General features: G+C 36.0%; 1 protein-coding gene across 4 annotated transcripts; it reads right to left on the reverse strand.

Annotated features, from left to right (window-relative positions):
- Positions 1-518: 518 nt before the first annotated feature.
- afap1l1b (actin filament associated protein 1-like 1b) lies at positions 519-21,901 on the reverse strand. 4 transcript variants are annotated; one of them, XM_059542246.1, is made up of 19 exons: positions 21,770-21,901; positions 11,141-11,266; positions 10,825-10,908; positions 9,925-10,013; positions 9,619-9,730; positions 9,440-9,538; positions 9,142-9,353; positions 8,353-8,532; positions 6,478-6,570; positions 6,272-6,350; positions 4,910-5,065; positions 4,595-4,806; positions 4,366-4,511; positions 4,179-4,251; positions 3,139-3,232; positions 2,847-3,014; positions 1,686-1,861; positions 1,470-1,598; positions 519-1,311 (listed from the first exon to the last, which is right to left on the reverse strand). In XM_059542246.1, the coding sequence occupies exons 1-19, from the start codon at positions 21,789-21,791 to the stop codon at positions 1,285-1,287; spliced, it is 2,277 nt and encodes a 758-aa protein (XP_059398229.1). In that variant the 5' UTR covers positions 21,792-21,901; the 3' UTR covers positions 519-1,284. The 4 variants fall into 4 exon arrangements, with proteins under 4 accessions (XP_059398229.1, XP_059398227.1, XP_059398228.1 ...); XM_059542244.1 differs by having other exon boundaries at positions 3,133-3,232; XM_059542245.1 differs by having other exon boundaries at positions 3,139-3,235.
- Between the last annotated feature and the right edge of the window lie 958 nt (positions 21,902-22,859).

Genomic DNA, 22,859 nt, shown 5'->3' on the forward strand with positions numbered 1-22,859 from the left:
TAAAATAGTTATTTTATCTTTAGCACTGTATAAAATAAATAATAGACCACCAGTTGACTACCATGGATCTGCTTGATAAATGATTGATAGCCTATTCATCAAATGTTGATGAATGCTGTTAAACCCATGACTTTTCCCCCAGTTCACAGCTTTTAGAAGCAAAGCCCATTTGAGTTGATGTTATTACAGTGTAATAGACAAAACTAAAACTAAAAAAGCCCATTTGAGTTGATGTTATTACAGTGTAATAGACAAAACTAAAACTAAAAAAGCCCATTTGAGTTGATGTTATTACAGTGTAATAGACAAAACTAAAACTAAAAAAGCCCATTTGAGTTGATGTTATTACAGTGTAATAGACAAAACTAAAACTAAAAAAGCCCATTTGAGTTGATGTTATTACAGTGTAATAGACAAAACTAAAACTAAAAAAGACATTTGCTTAAATAAACAGAACTCCAAAAAAGCTATTTTTGAACACACTTTTAATACAAGAAACTTAAATATGTTGCAAAGAAAAAAAAAAGATAATTTTATTTAGACTGCTTTTATGTACAAAATAGAAATAAATAAATCTGGTAAATTAAGTGCCCTATGTTAACGAAAGGGAAAATTGCAGTTCAGTTTCACATAACGTAAAAAAGAGAGATATTAACACTGTTCTCAAAACTGCGCAAAGAAATCGCCAGGAAGGCCACATCTGTATCCTGTGGCAGAATATAGTAATAAACATAAAACACAGTTTTCATAGAATTCAGGCACCTATTTTAACACTTATTTTAAACAAACAGGTGTTTATAATACACTTTGTTTCTTGAACATTCTCTTATCCTTGCCATCTTCATGCAATTTTTATTTAACATTCATTTTTATTTACAGGCTACCATCAAATATACAATCAACAGTCCCTTGCATTAGTGCAGTGTAGTGGACAGAACCGACGATCTCTTCTTCGCTTTAAAAGAATAGATGAACCAAAAATGAAAATAGCTGAAAATGTACTCATTATGAAGTCATGTGGATTACTTTTGGATTATTGTGATGTTTTTATCAGATGTTTAAACTCTCATGGTGACGGCACCCATTCACTGCAGATGAGACATTGGTGAGCAGGTGATGCAATGCTTCATTTCTTCAAATTTGTTACGATGAAGAAAAAACTCATTAACATCTTGGACGGTCTGGGGGTGAGTAAATGTTTAGCATATCATTTTATTTTTGGGTGAACTATTCCTTTAACACTCTTAAACAGATCCTCAGACTCTCCTGATGACCGTGCCATAATTACATCACTTTCTTTGACTCCCATTCCTAAATAAAAAATAAATAAAACAGAAAGAAAGGACAGAATAAAACAAAAGATAAATATAACACATAAAAAAGAAAAGAATAAAACATTTATTATTGTTGACAGTTATACATCTCAAGCATCACCATGTGTTTTATTGAATATTTGTGTAACTGTATACCTTGGCTTTCTGCATGACATTTCCTCTGGTGGATGCATAGACGGAAGGATGGCGTTTCTTCATTTCAGATGCACAGTTGACCGGCACAGTGGCACCATTGTAAATATTTTCCTTTTTTTTAACTGGAACCTAGAGGTATTAAGATATAAATAAATGTTACTGCAGAATCAAGTTCAGCTGAGGGAAAGGGATATTAAAAGTTAAGAATGCAGGTACCTTAATGGTAGGTTTGTTTTCCACAGGCGCCCCCAGCATTCCTCCAGTCAGAGACTTCTTCAGTTTCTCCTTCACCTCCGTAAGTCGCAGCTCCAGGTCCACACGCTCAGCTTCCTTCTGACGGCAGCTTTCCTCCAGCTGGGCCAGATGCTGCTCCATGGCTTTCTGCTGTTTATCTGATGATGCACACATGTATACTGCTGTTCAAAAGTCTGGGATCAGTAAGATTTTTTAAATTGGTTTTAAAGAAGTCTCTTCTGTTCATCACGGCTGCATTTATTTGACCAAAAATACAGAAAAAACAGTAATATTGTAAAATATTATTACCATTTAAAATAATGGTTTTCTATTTTAATATACCTTAAAAAAGAATTTATTTCTGTGACGCAGAGCTGAATTTTCAGCATCAATACTCCAGTTTTCAGTGTCACATGATCCTTCAGAAATCATTCCAATATGCTGATTTATTATCAATGTTGGAAACAAGTGTACTGCTTAATTACATTTTTTGGAACCTGATACTTCTTTCAGGATTTTTTGATGAATAGATTTTAAAAGAACAGTGATTATTTAAAAAAATATATATTTTCTAACAATATAAGTTGTTATTATAACTTCTTAACAATTTAAAAATACTGACCCCAAACTTGGTTGTGTATACTGTTACAAAATCTAACTTCTTATTCAACAAAGAATCATGAAAAAAAGTAATATAGGTTCAAAAATATATATATTAAGCAGAAAAACTGTTTCCAATATTGATGATAAATCAGCATTTAAGAATGATTTCTGAAGAATTATATGACACCAAAGACTGGAATAATTATGCTGAAAAATCAGCTTTGCATCACAGGATTAAATTATATTAAAATAGAAAACCATTATTTTAAATTGCAATAATATTTCAAAATATTACTTTTTTTCTGCAATTCTGATCAAATAAGTGCAGCTTTGATGAGCATAAGAGACTTCTTTAAAATACATTACAAATCTTACTGATCCAAAACTTTTGAATGGCATTTTACAATATACACATAACATTAAATGAACATCTCCCATAACTTTGGATATTTTCAGTAGGTGGCGTCAAATACTGCAAAAAATGGGAACGGACCAACTTTAATGTTATTGATTAACACTCAAACCAGTCAATTCTCTTACCAGTCGCCTTTTTCAGCTCTTGCTTCACCACCCTCTTTTCTGAGCGCAGTGACAACAGGTTCTTCTTGAGTACTTCTTTTTCTTTCTCAAGCTGCTCTTTCTCACTGAGACACTGTCGTGCATCTTCTTCCGCCCTCGTCTTTCCATATTTACCATAGTGATTCACAGCTACAACACAAAAATAAGACGGAATTGGTCATAAATGGTATTTAAAATGTACAGCTATGATTGTGTTTGTACATTTGTCTAGATGATGCTGAAAAAAAAGTGATTTTCTAGTGGAAACGGGTACCGTGTCGCTTCACTGTGATCTGTGGGTCACCCTTGGCTGTATCCACACTGGACATAGAGGAATACTGCTTCAGTTTAGACTGATTGTCATCTACCTGCTGGTGGAAAAGAGACAGAGTAGATGGGAAAACAATTAGGAGTAATTACAGTTTGTGTGGAAACAAAACCTTTAACAGGAACGTAGTTGCAATGACAAGATTTGTAGCTGACTAGACATAACGTAGACTGTTGCACAACTTAATCAACCAACAAAGAAAGAAATGGTACTACGAAATGATTTTAGGAAGTAATACAGAGAATAAAACAGCAAGACGTACAGTATTTGTTGCTGACTTTCGTGCTAATTTGAAAAAATTAAGAGAACTGAGGTTATTCTCCAGCTAACTCCAGAAACAACACCCAACTTGGCTGAAACATTCTTTTCAAATGTCATAAAAATCTCATAAAATGACATAAAAATCATAAAAATTACTCTAAGTAACCTCTGACACACAGCAAAAACGATCAGTTTTCATTAATACTCTTTGATCATGAATGCCAAGAATGTACAATATTGTTCAAATGTTTGGGATCAGTAATTTTTTAAAATACTTTTAAATGAAGTTTCTTATGCTCAACAAGGCATTTATTTGATAATACAGAAAAACATCAATAATGTGAAATGTTATTGCAATTACCTTTTCAATCTAAATACATTTCAAAATCTGGTTTATTGCTGTAATGGAAAAGTAGCATTTTCAGCATTACGACTCCAGGCTTTAGTGTCACAAGATCCTTTATAAATCATTTTAATACGCTGATTTGGTGTTAAAAGCATTTCTTATTATTATGGATGCTGCTGCTTAATAATTTTGTGGAAACTGATATTTTATTCAGGATTTTTTGATGAATACAAAACTCAAATAAACACCATAGAAAAGTCTTTACTGTTGCTGAGGGGTGTGATTTTACAAAACACCACAAAATAATTTTTACTTAAATGAAATTAAATTTAAATAAATAAATACATATGTGATATACATTTTTTAATTAACACCTCACCAAAATGCTTTCATAAGGTACTTCATCATAAGTCCGTGGATCTGTGGAGGTGCTGCTAGAGGAGGTCGCCCACCTATGGCATGAAACGTTTAATAAAATAAGAATTAGCATAAAACTACCACGAATCTGAGTGAACTTCATTACACATTCCAATTGGAACGGGCTAAATATCCTCAGTTCTACTCACAGAAAAGAGTGCCGTGCTGCGTTCTGGATGCTGCTGATGGTGTCCACATCCACATAGTCATAATGCAATGCCTCAGGGGTGGTAGCACTACCTGCTTCAGCCAACAAAACCCCCAGCCAGCGGCCCATCTCCACAGAACAGCTCGCCTGAGGTTGATTATATTACAGAATTATCCATATGCTGATTTAATAAAAGATCTTAGAATGTAACAGAGATCCATATTTTGTACCTCCAGGGCGGCCACTTCTTTGCTCGCTTGCATGATGCGGAAGGCAAAAGGATATTTGGGTCCAAGACCAGGTAAGACTTCTACACCATGGAGGGCTAAAGCGCTCACATGGGTGTGAATGTCCCCTCTGTCCTTATGGAGATACAGAGTCCCATTCCTCACACAACACCAGCGCTCCTTCCAACACTGGTTGACCAGGACATTCAAGTAACCTAGCAAAAGACAAGAAACCATCAGAACCTAGCAGGAAAGTCTCAAAATATGAAAATGATCAACAGCTAAACACAAAGGATTGGTGGATTCATGTCCCCTCACCACAACGGGGATTGTCATCCAGGTTGGAGAACGTGTTGGTTTCGCCCAGAAGGGGCGGCTTCTTCTTGGAGAAAGTGATGATGCGGTTGATTTTCCTGCCAGCGGCTCGACTCATAGATCCAGTCAGCTCAGAGAATGTCCCTTTTTTGCCCTTCCCTACAGGAAGAAGCACAGGAAGCATCATAAGAGGATGCATATAGTGCAAGAACAAGACACAAAACAAATGTTTGGATTCTATATTCCAAAGATGCCTTTGACTTCCTTTGTTTGCAGTGTTGAGGGGTGTAAAACAGCATACTTAAGTGTATCACTTAAGTGTTTCTTGCAGCAATGTGTATTCAAGTGTTTTTATACATACTTTAAATCAAGATCCATCTGTAACACTTGAAAATTGAACTTAACGAATCCAGTGATGTGCGCTATTTCTAATCCTGAAATTTGAAAGTGCCCAAACTCAAATGACTTATAAAAGACCTCTGGACGCTACCAATAAACCAATAATTATTTTCATGTTTTGGACAATAACAAATAAATGTCTGAATGGCTAATTCTATACTATTTTGTCCAAATAAATCTTATTATAAAAATTTTATTATTATTTTGTATAGATAAGAATGAAATATTACAAACTAAAATCAAAAGTTTTAAATGCAATTGAATCTAGGCATGACAACATTATATATACAGTGTGAAAAATGTTTAATAATTTTGAGATTAACTAAAATAACATTTAACAATTTAACAAGTTGTTTAAGTTTTTTTCGTTTTCTTTTTATTTATTATATGATTTAAAAACCTTGCTACGTGTACTGCATTAAGCTAACTGAGACTCACTTGCATATCATTGTTCTTTTGTTGATTTTGATTGCTTCCATTGCCCTCATTTGTAAGTCCCTTTGGATAAAAGCGTCTTCTAAATGACTAAATGTAATGTAATGTTATGTAACAATTATTAGTGCTTTAACATTTTTTACTTTACGTGAGTTTTAGATGACAGAAAAGGAAATCCAAATGTAAAAACAGAGGAAATGAACGTGGACCGTTAATTTCAATATTGGCCATTCATGATCAATAAAAAATTATTTTTAGCTTTGGCTGATATTCCATAAAGTACCAATATAATGTGTATGATGATACAAAACATAAAAAAGCAAGAAAAGATGGATGTGACTCACTAAAAAGGACAAACCTTAAACCTCTGGACACATCAAAGACACAGGAAGTACTGCAAAGAGCAGCTACATCCTTCCTAATGCCATTGTTTCAGCATGACATCACAGAACTAACAAGATTAAACCACACCTGGAAAACCGACTCTGACCCCAAAAGCATACGCTAAGCAAAGAAGATGATCGTTTGTACCGTTCTCACAGATCTCATGGGTAACGTCTCCATTGGCTGCACTGTCAGAATCAGAAGTTTGTTTATCTGGTCCCATTATCTGCAATAACCAGGAAAAAGACAGACAGCAATTGTAGAGATCACCACACTGGTCAATATTGTAATCAGTAGAGTTTAGCCGTAGTGTACTCTGGGCTACATGATGCTAGTAATGTATTCACCCTTACCTTATCCAGCTCTAGTTTTCGCAGGATCATAGAAGAAGATGAACTCTCTTTTCCATTTATGTTGTTTGCCAGCTTACTTACTTCCTGAATGACCTACAGTACATAGTTTTAACAGAAGAGATTCATGCAACTAATAAAATAAAATAAAATAAAATCAGTAAGAAACAGATTTATTCTGAGCCATGATACCACAACACTATATGAAAACTGAAAACAGTCAGAACATTAATGGGAACATGTTTACAAGAATTGTATTGCTATACAGTGATCAGTCTCAGTGTGATTAATCCTTGATTATGATTGGTCAAATAATTTTGCATAATAAGCCCTAAATGCTGTATCATTGTTAGAGAAAAATGACTTCCAGGGCTCACACACTTTGCGACTAATTCATCTCCACTATTCTGTCATTCTTGATTACCAAATTACTTTTATTTAATACGTTCACTGTACTGTCAAATATACATTTCTAGAGAAAGAGATATTTTACAGTTGAACATCAGCATTGTTATTGCTAACCAAAATTCAAACTATAAACAAAATTGGCATTGAAGCTGAAATAAAGTAAAAAATAAAAAAGTCTCGGTTACATATTGTAACCCTCATTCCCTGAATGAGGGATTGGAGACGTCACGTCGGTGACCGACAAATTGGGAAACTCGCTAGAAAGTCCAATCTACTTCAAATGTAAACTAATCGAGCCATTGCACGTTTGCATATGTTGTCTACTTGCAGCCAGGTTTCCAGATACTGTACAAGTGGCACCAGTGAAACCACCAAAGTATCCGCAGTGGGGCAGCGAGGTGGAACACAGGGACCCAGCTCCGGCAGCTCGTGGTCCCAACCAAACCGGGCTGAGAGTGCAGTGCAACACTTACATGGTTCCAAGGTTGGGCAGAGGATGCGTGAGTAGGGCCTTTGCCAGCTCTCTCTAACCGCCCACTGCTGAACGCTGGCGACAGAGAAGGCTCAATGCAACATTGTTTACAAAGACACACCCACCTGTGAATGGTGTTTTAAGGAAAAAGGCTCTTAGCATGCTGCAACACAAACAGGGGTAGTGCAGCCTGATGTGTGCAACCCACTTGACATGGGAAACCACCACCGCTGTAGCACTATTCCACCAACACAGAAAAGCTTCCTAGACCGTGCTGAACTCATTCTCTGAAGACAAACAAAACTTGGCAGGAGCAGAACGACGTTATCGCTCTGCTCCGAATGTGTGCGGTGCATCTGCTGCCTTTTTATGCTTGCACTGCGATCAGCGGCAGCTGGATGCATTGCATGCCAATGTGCATTGGCTCGTTTAGCTTTCACTCAGAGTAGTTTTGTCTCTCTGGTGAGATTCCCAATTTGTTGGTCACCAACCTTACGTCGAAAGTGACCGACTTAAAGGGAACTTATATTTAGAAATGTGGCCTGGGCAACTAACTGAAGTATTGAAATAACAAAAATTTAAACTGAAATATAAATACAATAAAGCTAAATAAAAATATGGTTTTAAAAAATTACTAAAATGTAAACTAAAATTAAAACGAAAGCTGAAAATATAAAAAATCTACTAATTAAAATGTTAACAAATACCCAAATAGTCCATGTAAATAATACTACTAAAATAACGCTGAGCATAAGTAGAAATCATTACATTCACTAAGAAATGTCCTTGACTTTTTAAGAATGTAATCATTTCAATGACTTTTCAGGCCTGGAAATCACCATTTTTAAACTCCCTGATATTTCCAGGTTTTCCAAAACCATGGGAAAACTGCATTTCCTACATAACTGTGCATGACTTTCTTCTCACATAATAAAATAACTGAAATTCATTTATTTAGTTATTAAAAAGTCATTATGACATATGTTGCAATGAAGCACCTTGATCCAGCTCTCGGCCTGTTCTTTGCTCTGTACAGACAGCACTAGCGCCTCTCCTCCCAGCATGGAGAAACGAAGCTCATGCTTCTTGCGGCGTCCATCTTTTGGCACATAGATGACATTGCAGAGATTAAGGGGGAGGTCAACGTGTGGAGAGTGATCTTTGGGATTCTTGAAGCACTGTGGAGAATAAATGCTTTGTTTAGAACTTGCTGAATTGATCAGATATAAGTCCCTTCAAAAACATATTTTCCAGTTGTGTTGGTAAGAGCACAGCAAACCAACCGCCTGCACCCATAGTTCAGCTTGCACTGCGTCCCAGGTAAACGCAAACAACACTTTTGTTTTATCACACTGAAGAAATGAGCACACTCAATGCCGAAGCATATCTCTGAATGACAACAATGAGGGAAGACGGGAGCGATACTTTCTCATGAATAATATTCATGTTATATTGTAACCATTATAATTTATACCTACTACGGTGCAGTGATTGGATTGCATGACCTCTTTCTCATGAATAAATGCACAGATTAGCTCAGGGCCAGCTGACGTAGATGTGCCCCTGCAAGCCTATCCACACTCCGAGGCCAAAATCTACGTATGATTTTCTGACGTAGCTTCGACTTTACTTTTCAAACCAGAAAGACGAAATTGCTCTGAAAAACGCAAAAATAACCAATTTCCACTTACTGAAAACAGTAATGTGCAGCCAGTACATATCTGTTCCCATCTCAAAAAATGTGTTCTGGGGTTTCATGACCCTTTAATTGTTCCAGTACGATTCACCTGAAGTCTGTTCTCACGAATGATTGTTAGCTGCTTAGCCCATTGACCGAAGCGTTTCTTGCGAAGCAGGAAGGCGCTTTTGCAGCAGTCTTTCATTTGACTGACTGGACTCTCCTCTGAAGGCCATTGGTGTGTCCTCTCTCTGCTTTTAGCTTCCTCATCCTCTTCATCATAGGACTCATAAGAACTGCTGAGTGCATCAGAATCATTGTCTGTTGACATCAACAGCTATTAAAACTCCTTATAAATTTAGCACATTTTCATAGGCACAAGCATAAAAACCGTACAGGTTCATTACCGGAGTTTTTGCTGGCCCTGTTTAGATGAGTAGTTGGGTAATTGTTGTCAGCGTCTTCATAATAAGCATCCTCTATTGAGTTTGGAGGGCTGGAGTTGTCTGGTAAATAAGCACATTGTGTTAGGTTTCATAACTATCTGTTATTGTGCCATCTTAGACTTGAATGTTTTTGCACTTACTGCGAGTAGTTATATACTGGGGTGTTGTGCCTGTTCCGAGCAGGACCGCTTCTTCATAGTAATCATCAGGAGGAGGTGTGGTAGGGAGGGGAGGGGGTGTGCCTGTGGGACTCTTACAAAACAAAACCAATCATTTTTTAAAATTTGCATGCTTAAAATTATTTTCAGTCTAAAACACTATTAAATTTGGTTTTAATTATTCTCGTTTGGCATACGCTGTCTGTGAAAAGTGAATTTATTCCTTGATGATTGTCCCACACTTTTAAACGTTAGTGTATGTTTTTTATTTGATACATATTCTTTTACCGATTTTGTGGGTGGGTGCTTGGACGCCTCCTCTTGCTCCACATCTTTCATCTCTTCAGGCGAGTCCCTGAGATCCTGCAGGTCACAGTCTGAGAACAAACATCAAAAATGAACAATTACAACATGCAATTCATATGACATCCAGGGAAAATGGTTAAGACAAATCTGCCATTCTTTCTGATATTTTTAGCAACTACTGCAAGTTTTGATTTATTACAATGTTTTAAGTGATGCTTCGCAAAACAAAATAATATATTACTTGCTATAAGGAATTTCTACGGAGCCCCGCACAAAAATAGTGGGCTAAATCGTGTGCACGATTTACTAATTCGTTCCCTCAATGTACTAAAACATGCACACGATTATTATTGCGTTCCCTCGATTTACTATTTCGTTCACTTGATTTATAAATAGTGCGCATGATTTACTAATTCGTTCCCTCGATTTGCTAAATCGTGCGCACAATTTAGCAAATCGAGGGTACGCTATAGTAATCGTGTGTATGTTTTAGTACATTGAGGAAACCAATTAGTAAATCATGTGCACTATTTATAAATCAAGTGAACGAAATAGTAAATCGAGGGAACGCAGTAGTAGTCATGTGCACGTTTCAGTACATTGAGGAAACCAATTAGTAAATCGTGTGCACAATTTACAAATCAAGTGAACGAAATAGTAAATCGAGGGAACGATTTAGCCCACTATTTTTGTGCGGGGCTCCGTAGAAATTCCTTATAGCAAGTAATATATTCTTTTGTTTTACGAAGCATCACATAAAAAATTGTAATACATCAAAACTTGCAGTTGTTTTTCTTGCATGTCATGTGCGGGGCTCCGCACATTTCTTAATTTTCAAAAAAAGTAATTTTTAGGTTTTAGTAAATACAGCGATAAACTCACCAAATTCTTCAAACAATGATTCAACAAAGCTGGTGCCATTTCCATAGAGAGACGTGTTCATGTATATGAAGTCAGATCCATTCACTACAAAATAAATTAATAAATAAATGATTTAATTCAATATTACAAGTGTGTTTTACCCTTCATACATACATTATTAATTTTTTAGAATAAACTTTTTAGGAATAATTTTTAGAGTAATTTTGCTCCCTGAAATACTTTGTCATTGCTATAATTGTTACTGTGTGAATCTCTTTAGCGAGGCCTTGGCCAAGCGTTTCTGCTCAGTTGTTATGTATTTGCTGCTCAGTCTCACCGGATGGCTGCAGCTGTTTGACCAAGTTTCTGACCACACTCATCTTCTCTGCCGTGGCTGAACTCACGCTCTCGTTCTCCAGCAGCTTGAGAAGCAAACTCAGCTCCTTCACCAGGTGCTCCATGCCTGGACAGAGATTCGAGACAAGGACAGGATCAGTGACCAGAAACATGTTTGCAGAAGATGACATGGGAAAGTCACTGGTGCTCTTAAGATTTGTGAACCCCATTGCACTTACATACATACGAAGATTTAAATACTTAAGCAAATTTCATATATTTTCTAATCATGTTACTAGGAGTGATTGGGCATTTCCATTCAGCCCATTTGAGCTTTTTAAAAACTGTCATGAGGCAGGCCTCAGCTGTTGGACATCTGATTTCTTTGGCAGTTTGTTGAGGAAACCTTGCCAAAAGGCCGAACATGATATCCTGAAGATTAAATGCAATAAATAAGCAGAGATAGGGGTATGACCTGAATTAATTTCTTATGGTAGCACTCTTCCAAATCTGTGCATGGTGAACAATAGCTGCACTTTTATGAATGGGCTAACAAACACAGGAAACATGAAACCCCCTGAATAAGCATTCACATATAGAACTAGTCAACAATGCAACAACATTTATCATGGTTGTCTGTAGGTGTTAGGAAACAGAATAAAGAGATTAGATTCACACATCTTTCATGCTTAGGAATAAAAAGCAGGAGTAAGTACCTAACTCGTCTCTTTCATACTGAAAACGTGTAAGCACTTCACACCACACCCGGACTCTGCTCAAGAGAGAGGGATTGGAAAGGAAAAGCCCCTTTTCAAGGCTACCTGCCACACATTTGGCTTGGCTGATCTAGGAATTATTAGCCATATAGGAATTACTTGGCCACAAATAATTACTGCAATATGTGACCTTTCCTTTGCTTTTGCCCTGAATGTGTTTTTTCTGTCTGGCTGGACCAGATCAAAAAACCTGTTGCATAGCTCATGATGTTTCTTTTCTTGACCCTCACCGCTCCGAAAACAAACGCTGCTTTGAAGCAGAGGATGCATACCACTATGCAAACAAGGGGAAATCAAAATAAAGGATCTTTTCTGAGCTTGCACTTCTATTTTGAGCATCATCCTGCTCAGTTAATATTTCTCAGTATGCAAATGTGCGACCCTATTCATGTTACAGATTCCACGTTATGCATATAAATGGCTATATAATTAGTAACCAACATAGCACAATTAAAAGCTTCTTATATTTATGCTACAATTAATTAATTAATTAGTATACATTAAATATAACATTTTAGCATGACTCATTACTTCTAAATTGTACAGCGAAGATCAATGAAACAGTGAAGAATGTAAGAGAACTTGTGTCAAAAAAAACTATCCTATGTAAGATGATGCAAGATAAAAAGTGGAATGAGGCCACAAATGTGAAGACTTCAGTGGCTCAAATAATACTAAAAACAACAACACTGATTTATGTTACTTGGTGACTTTGTCTTGTATCATTTTAAAGGAATACTGTTGTTCACCTAATAATTTGCTGAAAATGGACTCACCCTGAGGCCATCCAAGATGTAGATGAGTTTGTTTCTTCAACTGGAGAACACCAATGGATCATCTGCTTTGAATGATGTATTTGTTTCTTACAAACATGCACCTTTTCACTTCACAAGACATTCATTGATGGACTGGACTCATGTGGATTGCTTGTGGATTATTGTGATGTTTTTATCAGCTGTTTTGACTCTCATTCTGACGGCACCCATTCACTGCAGAGGACTCATTGGTGAGCAAATGATGTAATGTAAATTTCACCAAATCTGTTCTGATGAAGAAACAAATGTTGCACGCAATTTGTGTATTTTTTGCACTATTCCATGCCATTTTAGTGTGATTAATGTAATCATACTGAAAACTTCAGCTAGAAAAAGTGCACTTCTAATGCCCAAATGATGCAGTTAAGTAACTGAAGTAGGTTTTCTGTGTGGAAGACTGATAAAATAACCTTATATAACTTATACACTAGACAGCTGAGTACATAGTGTAAAGTGCATCATTTGGGAAACAACTAAATATTTTTGGGTAAACTATTCCTTTAAGTGTACAAAAATTCTAATCATTTAAATAATAAGTCTAATTAGTTTTAACAAAAACAACAACAACAAAAATCCACACATTTGTTAATCCCAGAATAAATTCAAACATATTACAGAATGAACATCTGGTGCATTTTATTTAAAATATGCATCCAAAAGATTAAGTGGCTCAATCTTATTACTCTAGGACAGGACTTCAGGAAGGAGAAACCAAATAATTCACAAAGCAGATTTCCAAAGGCCTTTGCAATTGTTTCAGTAGAGCATAAACACTGAGCTGACAGAGATAAAGAATGCAAACCAATGAACTGCTCACCGGTCTCAACGGCTGAGATGAGAAACCCACCATTTTCAGACAAACCCAAAACTGAGCTGCGGTGTGCTGAGGAGGATTTTTGAGTTCTTTTAGTTCATCCTCATTGGTGTGACTGTGAGGATGTCTGCACTGTCTCAACTCTCTCTCTCTCTCTCTCTCTCTCTCTCTCTCTCTCTCTCTCTCGCTCTCACGCACTTTCTTTTTCTCACTTATCCTTCCACTACATTACTATCCACAATCTACAGCTACAAACAAATATCAAATATTAAAATTTATTAAAAATTGACATTTGACAATAAAAATATCTTTTACAATTTTTTTATTTTACACTTTTTCAGTGGAAACTTCCAGAGTAACTAATTTCCATATTAAATAGTCATACATTTGTGATCCTTCTACCGAAAACAAACAAAATTTCACTTCCCAATCTTAAAGAGTGCAAGATCTCCAAAAGGCATCACTCTTAATCATACCTTATAAGTTATCAGCATTAACAGTTATAACATTATATGTTATCTTTCGGGTTGTCTTTCAATGAATTCGCTTCATGTACATTTAACTTCTACCAATAGTTTTCCTCTCTCTCAGAGAGCCGGAAACATGAATGTGTATGTGTCCGTTAGGGGAAACAAGAAAAAGAGAGGGGCGGAAGAAGAGTAGGAGGCGGAAACTCTGAGAGCAGAGAGTAGGATGACTCTGTTATTGTACTGAGAGCAGCGCAAACACAACTGCAGGGCCACAGCTCTCCAGAGGACCATTGTCTGGTTGTGCACTCGCTGACATGGGCAAGTGTTTTTGCTGCCATGCATCTCGTGCGTAATTTGTGGGAATGTGAGGTTGGTGAACACCATCTGACTGCTTCAGTGGCTCTTTTAATGCGCCCGTGCCGTCTGCTGGCTCTCACAGACCTAAAACACATTGTATTTAAGTTTAAAGTGACAAAAGACTTCTCTTATCAACACTTTTATTAGTCATATGTGCATGTCATGAAAAAGATTAAGTGATCCAGCTAGAAATAATTGGTTTGACCAGTTTCTACAGACTTTTCTAATCAGGCTATAGACCCCAGTACTGCCATTACTCAACAATACATTCAGCAGGAAACAATATATTTAAATATATTCATAATCAAATGTCTTGTTTACATAAATTCACTGTTAATTCTGAAAACATTTTTACTTTGTCAAATGAAAAACGCATAGCATTTTAAGCTTAAGTAGACATAAATACCTAACTAAATAAATGGGACAACTGATCACAAAACAACTTAAAGACAATTAATAATTACTGATATTTATATTTAATTACTTAAATAAAAAAACTATAATTACTTTTTTTATTATTACAAATAGTAAATAAATGTATTAAATGAATAAACTTAAATTATGTATCTATTATTTATAATGATTAGATATTAAGTTATTTATAATTTTATACAGTATCTAGTTATATATAATATTTATAAAAATATATGTATATGTAAATATAATATAACTAGTAAAATAATATTTTATTATACCTTAGCCTATATAATTACTGTTATGTAATTATAATGAAAATGACAAATTCTACACTGAAAAAAATCTAAAATGATTAAAATAGATCGAACACTCAATAGAACACATGCATATGAATATTTAAATTTAATCTTATTTCATTAATACAAATCAATTAAAATATTTAATATTTTAAATAACTGTTTTTATTGTTCTAGTTGAATTATAATTGTAATATTGTATTGGTTGCTTTTTTATCCTGGGAATATGCAATACAGCAATTTACATTCAAACTAAGATATTGAAAAAAGTACTTGCTTTGTTTAAACTGAGCACACTTTTAAACAACATTCCAGCTGAACTTTCATTGAGTGGCTCAGCCAAGTAGCTAGACAATGTGGCTTCAATGCAAAAATGTGGAAATTCAATGCAAACATACATTTACCCTTATACATCACTGAACACAATTACAAACACACTATCGCTTGCAAAACAAATTCTAAGGAAAGCAGCTGTGCGGTCTTGAGGCAAGGGCATTGTGGGTAAGGGGATATGTCCTGCAGCTGTAGCTTCCTGTCTTGGCTGATGACAGCAGTTTCTATCATCCCTAACCTTCTGCTTCCTATTCCTCTCCTCTACACACCCCCAAAACTGACATACCATCAGTCCTCCACTAACTAGCACGCTCTCTCTCAGCTCTGGACCCTCCCATATGGGCGAATTCCAAAAAAACACTACAAAAAATCATAGCACACTCCATATCCACAAAACACCACCTGTCCCTTTTTATTGGTCTTATCCACAGACCATGTTTGGTTTCTCCTGTGATGGTGAGGAATGAGGGTTGAGAGCCTACAAGCTTCATATGTAGAATACCACGACCACACCATCCTTAAAAATGTTTATCAGCTGTCTGATTCAGGGTGGGTAGACGTCACGTGCCATAGCTATGCAGGACACACAAGTAGGGCCGATACATAGAAGCAGCTTTGATGAACACCAGTCAAGGTCATCGATATCAGGATATCAGTGCGAGATGGCTATAATATAATACTCAATATTTTAATGGATGAAAACTCGCTGGGTGGGCTCAATTACAGAGGAACAACAAGCCACATAATTGAAAGGGAAGGGACGAAGGCTTTGAGGATAACAACATGATTATAGCTGGCTTAATAAACAAGGGAAAAAATCCTCCTGCAACAAGTCTATATACGTTTATATACGCATTTTATGACTGTTTACTTCATGCACTGTGCAACCACTGAAATTTGAGATGCTTCATTTAAAGTCCTAAATGTCTTTCCACCCCAAAAATGTTTTCTGGTTGGAGGATAAGGCTAACATTACAGATTCTGTAAACCACAGGGATGGTTTTATTCAGTGGCATTCACACTTAAACTTTCACTCACAAAAACATTTGGAGGACTGAGTGTCTCTTCGGGATCTGCAACCAAGTATTATGCAGTTGCATTATGATACTCTGAAACTAATCAGAAAATGAACATCAGGCAAGAGACACCAGAGGACTAACATGAATGTGACAATGCCAAAACAAAAAGTGTGAGCTAATAACTGGTTGGATTTTTAGAACAGAGCAGCCTTTTGCAATATCTTTTCCCATCGTCTCTGCACTGTGACTCTACACTGTAGTCACTGCATTTGTACATTCTACACAATAACAACCCTGGCTGTAAAAATTTTTATTTTTATATTTTCAGTTTTCAATTTCATTTCAGTGTTAGCAATTTGTTATGTGCTTTTGCCATTTTTCTTAATTAGCTTTAAAATATGTTTTATTTAGTTTAGGTTTAGTAATTGAAGTACTTCAACTTACATGTATTTGGTTAGTATTAGTAATGGTTAATAACAACACTGATCTAGCAAATAGAAAAAAATTTGAAAGTAGCCTTCAAAATTTGATGATTTTTTTTCTTAAAGGGACAGTACACCCAAAAAGAAATATCCTGTCATCATTTCTGTTTCTGTTGTTTAAATCTGTCTGACTTTGTTTTTTTTTATGTCCACAGTTAAAGGGCTAGTTTGTCTTCATTCATCTTCAGAATTCCGTCTTCGTTCATCTTCTAAAGACAAATTAAGATATTGTTTCATGAAATCCAGGAGCTTTCTGACCCAAGTCATCAAATGACCCCTTTAAAGTAAATGGAGTCTGATTTTGTTTTGGACCTCACTGATTTTCACTGTATGGACCAAACCAGTTGAGACACATTTAGAAAGACTAAAAAAGCGAAAAACATGTATGCAAATCTTCCTAGATCTTAAAGTTCTAGTCACTACTCCTACCCATATCTTGGTTGCTATTTAGCATGACTATAATGGGATTGAGGAAGGTTTTTTAGGAAAAGCTCTTCCAGCTTTATCCCAGAACTCAGTATCTGACCTTCTTTCTTTAAGGGGTTAACACGGTCATCCACAGCAAGCCCCTGCGATGACTGTCTTTGATTTCCACCCTTTGAGGACACGGGTGTGGAAGGGCCTACAGGGTAACACACAAGGACCTTTCCTGCTCCTCTGTATCATTAAAACTGTGTGATTTTTCAACAGACAAGAGCTGCCCTTGACGGCTGCGCTTGGGCCGAGGAATGCTGGAGTGAGAGACAGTGTCAGGCCTGTGCAGACCCATCAGGCTCACAAGCTGTGGAAAAGAGAAGCCTTTGTCTGTTTGGCCATGGGTATTTATAGATGTAAGCCTGTGCATAAGGAACTAGAGAAATCAGTGCAATTCAGACCCTCCACTCCCACCTTTCACAGCTTGCATAAAGTCTTGCATCAAAGGCATTAAGCATATTGTCATATATATCAGGTGTTCCCAAACTTTTCCATTCCACGACCCACCAAGACAAATGTAATCTATTTCACGACCCACCAAAATATTTGAGAAAGAGAAAAAAAAATGGAAATTAAGTATTTAAGAAAAATAACAATTTTTTAGAGTACAACTGAAAAATTTCACCACTAGTATTTAAGTTTGTATTTGTTTACAGATGTTAAAATACGAAATGTCCATAAAAAAGTGAAGCAGGCTCACTCCAGTGAACTGTAATCTGCGCTGCTGTGTTTTGTTGCAGAAAAAAAAAATGCATTCATGATCCTTCCATGTGTGTCGGCGAGAACGGAGCACAATCCAACACTTTTTTAGAAAAGCATAAGAAGCAAAGCAGAGCCATCTAAAAGAGTTTGGAGATTAAAATAATGTTGAAATAGGTAAAAAAAAAAGAATAAACAGATGTGTCTCGTTTTAAATAAACAAAAAAAAATGGATGACATTAAGTTCATGCAGAAATTTATTTTTGCAGTGGTTAAATAAATGTTCAGCAATATCTTCAAAAGATTTCTGAACTTTGGCAAATTTTTCTCTAAATAAGTGATACGTCAAGGAAATATTGTGAAATTTTGTATATTTTGTTATGTGGAAATGTTTAAATCTTGTAGTGTTACAATTAACCCTGCTTTTGTGCCCTGCTCACCCTGTACATGTGAAATGCTTTTTACAAACCGTTTCCCGAACAAAAACAGTGCAGAGTTCAAACAGACGATAGAAATGAATGAACATGGCCTACCTGAAACCGTTTTCGTAACATTTTAATTTTCTGGTGTATGCAATGTCATGAAGAATATAGTGCATTGTGAGCAAGTTTTTTCTCTTTAATAATGTGGACCGATTGAACCTTTTAATGACATTGCTCTGAGACCTTCACTGTTCTTACAACTCGTGTGTGCCCGCGCTTCAAAACACGCAACTTAATTGCAATTCGAAAATCACACTAAGGATATTGCAGTTCATAATTAATGTCGTGCAGCCCTAGACTGAACTGTGTGAGTCTGTGTGTCATTGAAATGCAAATTTAGCTGCAGCCAAGTGACTTTGTGCGACCCACCTTGTTCCAATCTGTGACCCACAAGTGGGTCGCATCCCACAGTTAGAAAACCCCTGATATATATGACTAGAATTGCTGTTAATCAATTAATCAGTCAATTAAATAGCAAATAGCTGCTTTTGACACTGTTAATCACCAGATTCTCCTGTCCACCCTCAGAAAGATGGGCATCTCTGGAACAGCACTCCTGTGGGTTAAGTCCTACCTCTCTGACAGATCCTTCAGTGTGTCTTGGAGGGGTGATGTTTCAAAGTCACACCACCTTGCTACTGGGGTTCCTCAAGGCTCAGTACTTGGACCACTTCTCTTCTCAATCTACATGACATCATTAGGATCTGTCATTCAGAAGCATGGCTTTTCTTATCACTGCTACGCTGATGACACCCAACTCTACCTCTCATTCCAACCAGACGCCCTGACGGTAGCTGCTCGCATTTAAGAAAGCTCACGTTACTCCGCTCCTCATCAGGTTACACTGGCTACCAGTAGCCGCTCACATCAAATTCAATGTACTGATGCTAGCCTACAAGATGACCACTGGCACGGCACCAACTTACCTAAACTCATTGGTTAAATCTTATGTGCCCTCCAGAAGTTTGCGCTCTGCAAGTGATCGACGCCTTGTGGTACCATCCCAAAGAAGTTCAAAATCACTCTCAAGGACCTTTTCCTGGACTGTCCCCAGCTGGTGGAATGACCTCCCAATCTCAATTCGTACAGCTGAGTCTTTACTCATTTTCAAGAAACAGCTAAAGACTCATCTTTTTCGCCTGCACTTAACCAACTAACACTAGCACTTTTCCTTTTCTTGTCTTTTAATTAAAAAAAAAAAAAAAAAAAAAAAAAACACCTACCTATGCGTTCTATACTAGACTAACTGAGACTTGTCATGGCACTTGTATACTGTTGTTGTTCTCTTGTTGACCTGACTGCTTCTATTGTTCTCATTTGTAAGTCGCTTTGGATAAAAGCGTCTGCTAAATGATTAAATGTAAATGTAAATGTAAATAACCCTTCACCGGGAGTTTGACTGACAGGCAATCTGACCAGTCATAACGCTGAATCTGCTTGTCTGAATAACGCTTGTCATACATAGCAACAGTAACTAAGGGAGGCGGGTCTTTGTGAAGGGTCAATTGGGAATAAAACAAACCATTAATTTAACTACTAATTGCTGATGAAAATTCAGCTTCACCAACATAGGAATAAATTACACAATAAATTATATTAATATAGAAAAGTTGCTATAAATGGTAATAACTATTTCAAAGTATTACTGTTTATACTGTAGCTCTGATCAATTAAATGCAGCCTTTGTGAGCTTTTGTGAGCCTTTTATTGAGACACATCAATAAAAATGTATATATAAAAAAACATTTAAAAATAAAAAATAATTTAAAAAAATATTTAAAACGTACACAATTACCAACCCCACACTGCTGAACAGTTTTTAAACATAACAAAAAACAAATGATTCATAGCAAGGTAAGAGCACACAGTTTACACCGTTTACCCTACAGTTTACATCAAATCTGAAGGTGTAAGTTTGACCAATGTGTCTAAACTCACTAATGAATTTCCAAAATCCCCCCATAACTAAAAACAGCAACAAGTAGATGATGGGCTATTTTTCCTGGCATCCATGCAAACAAACTCAAGAGTTGAACAAATTCTCAAGCGGATTTCCTGCATGAGGAGAAAGGATTTCTACTTTCAAATCATGAATAGCCACCATGCTGAACTGGCCTTTAACCAGCTCTGAACAGCAGGATGAAGGAGCTGATAGCTGGTTCAATGGAAATTGAGGGACATGAAGAATACAGGATGAGAGGATGATATTTATTTTTTTATATTTTACAGCAGTAATGCACAATTTGCCAGCATGGTTGTGAAAGGTCTGGCTTTTTTAATATAATGAGGAGGTGTGTTAATGAAACAGGAGTTAAAATGTTACTGTTATTAATTTTGTTAAACCGTTTGCTTTCCTTACACTAGACATATTCATTTGGGCCTTTAACAAAATATGATTTTGACGTACATAAAAGAAATGAAAATAATGATATTTAATCAATATAAGTGTCATACCACAAAATAGCAGCCTTTTGATTTTAAAGAGTGAATTTTAAGCATATTTATTAAAGCTTTTATACAAAAATAGACTTAAAGTAGGCATTTAAGAGCAAGTAAATTTTAAACATTTGTATTTACCGTGGAAAATCATGACAACAGGGTTTACTATTCAAGATTGTCCCCTGCTTGACGGGTTCACATGCTGAAAGGGTGATGATGTCCCTTTGATGTCATTATGCTTTTTTAAGGAAATGTACATCTTTTCTATAAGGGGGAGCTATGATGCAAACAAAACTGGCACATATATTCTGGGGACATAATAACAAACAAAAATAATTAAATTATAGGCCTATCCACCAAAATATCTACATAAATGGTTATAACTGTAAATGTATATAAAGCATAATAATTAACGAAATAATTATTTACTTTTATGTCCATAAGGGAAACAAAAAGACATCCTTTTCGTGATTGCCCTATAGTCTGACACAGACATAGTGTTGCTTTCCATCCATTCAGATATTAACCATCTATTGCATCACTAACAGAACGGTTTAAGTGTCTTGATAAGGTTTCCTTTTGAAAAAAAAAAATATAATAATTGTGTAATAACATCAGATTCACTTTCCAACACAGGTACACAGAAAAGGTGCAACTGACTTACTTTAATAATTATAAAAAGCTAAACTAACGCATTATTACTTATTTCGATCACAGTAACTTTACGGCTGTTTTCGTGCAAACAAATCATACTCACAAGTGGAATCTTTGATCTCCATGTCGAAGAGAATAATTTTGTTGAGTACTCCGTAACAGGCTTCAATAGTCCCTCATTGTTATGCACAGCAGCATCTTGTGCAGCGCGCGTGTGGCCAACACTACACTTTTGACAGGGGCGCGTGCAGACCAGGCCAAATCTCTGCTCATCCGGGTCCTAGTGCACGTCGGGCAAAGCACGGCTATAGACATAATACATACATAAAGTATTTATTTATGTCTATGAGTTCACAGAGGCAAACAACGTCATTCTGCAGGTCTTTTTAACCTAATGCGTGAAATGATTTATTCCAAAACAGTGTATTTGGAGAGAGTCACAGGTCTGTCAACTGCCAGACTGCAGTAATTGGTATCAACACTTGCATTTGAATTGATCCTGTCTTTCAAAAATAAATAAAAAAAATATATAAAAAAGACAAAGAAGGCAGTCACATTTATGGGTGGGGGTCAATGGTAATCATTCAAGATGGTTTGGATTTTTTAATGCTAAAATTTAGCACCCTCCAGAGGTAGAGAAATGACAAGGTCTTTATACAGTGATATGTGATATTAAATCATGTCATTTTCACCAAATAAACACGAATAAACCTCAAATCTGAAAAATCCTTTTGGAAAGAAAAATGCAGCACAGATAGTGATATCTATATTATCTGAGGTTTTAGCTGTGTGACTGACTATAACCCAAACTATGCCATGCATATAACAAAATAATGGAGGGAAATGTAAATTCTAACATACTTCATTAAAATTAAAGTAGGCCTATCTGAATCCAAGTTAATGGCATGTTCATAGTCAGCTAAAACTAAAACTACAACCACAAAACATGTTCGTTACTTACATGAAATAATAATTTTAAAAAATTAAACAGGTTATTTCAGCTAGTTTTCAAGGAAACATTTTTCATTTACTGTACTAAACTATTTAAAGCTAAAACTGAAATGAAAACTATATAGACATATAAAAAAATACTATTCAAAACTAAAAAAAATATCTAAACATCCAACAAAATACAGTTTGAACTAAAATTAAAATGAAAACTGAAAATAAATCTTATTCAAAATAGTAGGCTT

The sequence above is a fragment of the Carassius carassius genome, chromosome 47, assembly GCF_963082965.1.
Source record: "Carassius carassius chromosome 47, fCarCar2.1, whole genome shotgun sequence".
Lineage (NCBI taxonomy): Eukaryota > Metazoa > Chordata > Actinopteri > Cypriniformes > Cyprinidae > Carassius > Carassius carassius.